The sequence below is a fragment of the Strongylocentrotus purpuratus genome, unplaced genomic scaffold, assembly GCF_000002235.5.
Source record: "Strongylocentrotus purpuratus isolate Spur 01 unplaced genomic scaffold, Spur_5.0 spur5_scaffold_7, whole genome shotgun sequence".
In the NCBI taxonomy this organism is placed as follows: Eukaryota; Metazoa; Echinodermata; class Echinoidea; order Camarodonta; family Strongylocentrotidae; genus Strongylocentrotus; species Strongylocentrotus purpuratus.
In genome coordinates, this window is record NW_022145613.1 from 30,493,906 (window position 1) to 30,500,037 (window position 6,132).

At 32.8% G+C, this 6,132-nt stretch overlaps 1 protein-coding gene across 1 annotated transcript in view; it reads left to right on the forward strand.

Annotated features, from left to right (window-relative positions):
- The window catches only part of LOC586045 (helicase with zinc finger domain 2), a 60,657-nt gene extending 55,038 nt beyond the window's left edge, over window positions 1-5,619 (forward strand). Inside the window, exon 14 of the mRNA XM_030974518.1 lies at window positions 698-5,619. Within this exon, the coding sequence (XP_030830378.1) occupies window positions 698-810 (113 nt within the window). The 3' untranslated portion in view covers window positions 811-5,619. The remainder of the gene's footprint in view (window positions 1-697) is intronic.
- The last annotated feature ends 513 nt before the right edge of the window (window positions 5,620-6,132 follow it).

Below are 6,132 nucleotides of genomic sequence, written 5' to 3' on the forward strand. Positions count from 1 at the left end.
AATATATAAAAACATAAAAGGATAAAAGGAACCAGAAAATATAATGAATGCTAATCGAGCCTGGCACCTTCGAACATGAAAAACACTGTTCGGGTACCGGTATATAGAATAAACAAATTTGGAAAGTAACATGTATTAAAGCTAATTACAAAAAAAATTATAGCACCATTGTATAAATGGATGAAAAAATTGGATATCAAATACATAGCAGTTTATTATTTTCATATTGGTCAGGGGATTTATTAGATGCACAGACCTCCTTTCCCTTTTTTTTCTTTACACGTGATGTAAACCTTCTCTTCTTACTGTAAGCCTGTACTTTGCCAACCCGTTCTATTTTTTTTCATTGTGATGAAAATGCTTGTGGTATACTGAGTAATGATTATATGCTCTCTCTCTCTCTATTTGTTTAAATGTTGCTCCTGTTAGTTTTGTCAATGTTTATTTTTTAGAGAGTTTTAGTTTATTTTGAGAATTGTTCGATTATCACTACCATAATTATATTTCTGATATATTTTTAATCACAGTATAATATCAGTGATATTGGTAATGAATCATTGATTTGCATATGTACCATAACATGTGTATGCACTCTACCTGTAGATGTATGTATGTATTCATTTAATAATTGATTAGTATTCATCACAACTGAGACCTCCTTTACTCATCTTCAGTATTTCCAATCTTCTTCCTGTAGGCAATCAACACCTCCTGGAAACTCATCCAAGATGGAGGGAACTACTCAAGAAGTATCGGGACCTGGGCTGTGTCATGGAGGCCCGACATTTCCCACCTTATGGTACTAATTAACCGTTGCTGCTCTAGGAACAGGACTAAGTCATGGGTGCAAAGTAGTGCTCACTTCATAGCTGTTGATTAGACCTGTCCCTTCTTTAGTGTTAGGACTGTTCTGGAGGACATGCAGTCTCCACCTGATTGGTTCTCGTTAGACCTGTCTCCTCTCTAGGACCAGGACTATGCCATTGGGGCTAATTAATTCCAAGCTTAGTGTATGACCTCTGATATTAAAGTTATTAGTTAGGTTTGTTGATTATCAGGGATAAACTGAAATATAACTAGTCAGTCTTCTTGTCTTAAGGTTCTGCCAAATATTTGGGATGTAATAGAAATGATCATGGATTAGAAATGTAGTATCACAATGTGCTCTATTTTATTCTTATAATGTTTACTTTAAAGAGAAGCAACTCCAAAGCATTAAAATCTTGATTTTGTAGCTTCTATTTCTATTTGTAGGTTTATATTTCTGTTTGTCTTAAAAGCTTTTGTTAGGAACATATTTATCTTTCATTTTGATATCATGTTCATGTACTTTTAATCTTGTCATTACAATCATTTAAGTTTAAGTTGAATTAAAAAGTGTAATTGAAGAATTAGATGAGGTAAGTTTACATGTACACATAGAACCTTTATCTGTAAATATGTATATGTACATTGTAGGACAAGACCGAGTTAACGCTCTCCTGGTACTTTACAGACAATACATTTCCAAGGTCACTTTGCCATGGTATGGAGGCAAAATATGTCTGTGGAAAGAATGGATGCATGTTCATATATTTCTATCAACGTACATGTATTGTGGACAGTGTTGGCGATACACAATTTATTGTGCAACAAATGATACACTAGATGCTGCTTATAAGTATCGGCTTGCATGGTCACACGGTGCAACCGCAAGCCTTCTGTAAATGATACACTGTCAGTTCATTTTTACTTCCATGCTGTTTTTTCCCCTACAGAACCTTGATGATTAAAAGTGTATGTATATTAAATATGTGTGTGTTAAGGTTGGTTTAGTATAGATTTATGGAGTGTGTGTGACTTTGTTACCATTAAACTTTGGAAGCGGACGGGAAAGTTTATAGAAGATATTTGAGGTATCAAGAAATCTTTCATTTTTGTATTTTGTGTACTAAATAAATTATTTTTGTATCATTTACACACCAAGTAGCAAGTACTGCAATGAAGCAGTCAGTGCCATACATAATGAGTGTACACAACAAGGGAATCTCTAATATAGGGGTCTACTTTTGTGGGTTTGCATGCATACTTAAACAAAAAATGGCTTTCTACTGAAATAATGACATCAACATTCCATGTAAACATGAAGAGTGCACTATGCTCTAAAAAACAAAACAATCAAAGGTCGAGTTGAGTTCTGTTAATGAAAAAAATGTACTGAAACAAAAGTAGAGGGATGCTGCATTCTTTTATTTTCCTATATCAATGAATCCAACAATGTGCAAAATATCGTTTGCATTATAATTATGCCCAGATATAGGGTAGATTTGAGCAAAGAAGTGATAGTTTGATTCTTGTAATCAGTTGCTCAAAATTAGTCCTGGCGTAGCTGAACTTCTCGGTTTTCAACAATACCAGACTGTTACTTGATGCAATGCTTATTATCAGATCTCAACTTTGCTTATTAAAAGCAAATGGGATAGTGGTCTGTTTGCAGGTTTCCAAACACTTTCATTCCAGCTTTAAAAAAGATCAGCGCAAATCCTTGTAATTTCTTTGTTTAAGAAGGCTGAATATGTTGGGTTGCAACGTAAATAAATGACTTTACAGTGTGTAATCTACATAGGAATAAATGTTTGTATTGTTAAGCATTTAATTCTGTGTGACTTTGGTTGGTTTTGTTTGATATTCATATGTTTCACAAGAAATGCAAAACATTTACCAAATTTGTTTTTGTAGTGCTTAAACCTTCACTATATATGAAGCTGTTTGGTAGTGTAAGTTGCTTAATACTACTGCAGTTGTAACTTGTCAGTGATTTATTTCACTTAATTTTGAAAGAGATTTCTTGTCAATATAGAAGCATAACATAAAGACTTGTGTCACACAAGATAATCAGACTGGATTACAAACAAACCCTTATCCTGGTCTGTAAGTTGATCAAATACATCAAGTTCCATATTAGAACATCTGCATTAAATCGAGCAGATACTTTAAATAGTTTGACATTATACAAAATTGCAAAGGAAATATTCTTGTTTTACAAATGACACCTAAACCATTTGTTTAATTCTTTACTCGAAAGAGAGCCTTGAAAAAAAAGATTATACACCTGCACATACTCTCCATATAATGATATACTTTTCCCTTTTGTAAGTTAATTTGTAATATTCTTTTTCATAATAGGTCATAACTTATATCAAAAGAAAGAGAAAGAGACAAAGAGGCCTTAGTAATTGCCATGTTCAACATTGTTGCAGCTGGTTGAAGTGCGATTATCCCTTTTTGTTATCATTTTGTTATTGCAGTACATAATATTTATCGTTATACATGTAGACTTTAGTTACTTGAATATTTTTGTTTTGTAGATAAAGCCAAGACTCTTTGATTTTGTACTTTTTTGCATAATTATTCTGTAGATAACGTTGATTCATTTTTTGTCTGCATATATACCTAAGTACATGTACTACATGATGTAGTTTAATATTTCTTAACTTGTAGATTCAATATGTTCTATACGTGTACTTGCTCATTGTCACATCAAATGTGGAATATTCTGTTTATACATACCATTACTATTTATAGTTTTGCATACGAAATAGCCAGGCTATTGGGTCGTTACTTTAATACAGAGATTAAGATTCTATGTTGAAGTTAAGCAGTCACGAATATTAATATTAAGGTAAATGTCAGTTATGATTGTTATACAGTGTCAATTTAGGTTACAATATAGTGGAAAGACAAATTAATGCTAAGTAATGTAAACCAGTATTCAGTTTATCGTAGCAATTATAGTACATAAATTGGTTTCTTGCATCTGTTGAAATACACTGATTTTGTTGTGTGTGCCGAGATTCAGAAGGGGGTAACTTAAATGATATATATGGTTTAATGCACTTCTGGATCTCAGCAGATGATTTCTCTTTATCAAGCAAAAGTATACATAAGGCTAGCATCTTGTATGTTGTACATGTACAGCAAAACCTGTATAATTATATATACCATACAAATTAGACCATAAAAGGCAGATAATCTTTATCTGTATGCACAGGTAATGAATATGTTTCAATGAGAAAAGAGAAGATGCAGTCTTTACAGACAGGTGATCTTATTATAGAAATCTTTCTATACAGATGGTTGCCAAAGCAGTTTTCACTATATATGAATGTGTTTATGGAGCAATTGTATAGTCGAAGACAAAGATTTTAAGATATTCAATTCTTTTTCACTTATCCTAGATCTTCATGGTAAATATATAGGTTTAGTTATGCACATTGATTGAATAGGTATTTGATGATGACATAAAGTGTACTACCTTTCACATTTCCTAACTTCACATCTAGGCTAGATTCGTCACATCTAGGCTAGATTGTTGCAATTACCTTCTCTTTGGTCTTCCTGCAAAAACAACCTCAAAGCTCCAGTGTATCCAAAACACAGCAGCTCGTCTTGTTTCTTGTGTTCCTTGTACTTCTCACATTATCCCTTTTTTTCAAAAACGTCACTGAAAAACTTCTCCTTTCAAGACTTATCATGGTTTCGCTCCTTCTTATCTTTCTGAACTCCTTTCTCGATACACTCTTGTCCGGACTTTGCGATCTTCTTCTCAATCTCTCCTCTCTCGGTCTCACACCGTCTCTCGTTTATGCAGCTGCATTTCTTTGGAACAATCTTCCCTTTCAAATTCGCAATGCTAGTTTTTAAATACATTTAAATCAATGCTAAAAACACAACTCTTTAAAGTCTTGTTCCTAAATAGCCCTCTGACCTTTTGCCTTTCATATTTTTTGTAGATTAACGTAGGATACCATTAATTTATGAACTATTTGTATTTTGGTTGTAAGTGATTTGTAATTATGTACATGTATTATTTTCATTTGCAAAATTTTAATGTTAATTGATTTGATGTCATTTGTAATGCAAATTCTGTTTCCTTTATTTATCAACTATTTTCCTTCTAAACCGCTTAGAGGCTTTATGCAATTTGTAGTAGAGAAATATCTTATTATCATTATTATAACCGAGAGTTAAGTGTCTATGCGCATTACTTTTGTTGCACGCAGTTGCGATTCATTTACAAATTAACAAAATTGCAGTGGCTTTTTTTCTTCAATGTGGCGGTATAAAAAGTTATATATCAACAAGTCTTAATTGTTTCTTAATAAAGGTTTTAATATTCTTCAAGTTAATATCATACATGCAGTTCTGTAGATGATAAAAATCAATGCCTTTAAATATAGCATTTGCAAAGTAGCTTGTAAATGTACGCTGTAATCACATGAAATGCACAGATCATTGATAAAGATATCACGTTTAATGGCAACCTTGCTAATTTAGGAGATTTAGTTGCTGCAGTAGAGATATCAAAGCATGCATTCTGATTTTAAAGAAAGTTAATGTACAATATATATGTAATATGTGTAGGTTAAATATAAAGGCCACATGTGGCATAAAGCAAGCTTTCTCAATAAAAGCTTGTTTCATAGACTTATTTTAATACATTGTAAACTGGAGATGAACCTAGTGTTATCAATGCAGCAGCTTTCTGTAGTAAGATTATGTCAGATGTTATGATTAAGTTGAAAAAATGGTTGTTTTTGTGTAACTCAGATTAAATATATTGAAGGGATGTCATTTTAAGAGTGGTCTTGTGTTGATTTTGTTTTTCGGTTTATGTTGATATATAATAGTCATTATTTATTGGTAGTTTTCATCAATTCTGAACTAAGATAGTTATACTTTTACATGTAGATGGAAGAAGGGAAGCAGCAAGTTATCATTAATGACATTACTTCTGATCCCGCCTTGCTGTATAGATTGGGTGTACCTCAAGGGTCTGTTATTGGCCCTCTGCTATTCATCTGTTACACAACTCCCATTCAGGACATTATCCACTCCCACAGCTTCTCTCCGATGATGTATGCAGATAACTCCCAACTATACATCACTGCTAAACGTAGTGACATAAAATACACATAAACTAGATATGAATTATACACCGGTTCATTGTTTCAAGACAGTGCATAATTTCCGAGTTATTCTGGACCACCATCTGTCTCTGCGCAACCACATTAATACCGTGTACCGCAAAGAATTAATTTGCTCTTTTTTTAATCGAAGAATAGGCAAAGTCCGCACATTTTTTAATAAAGC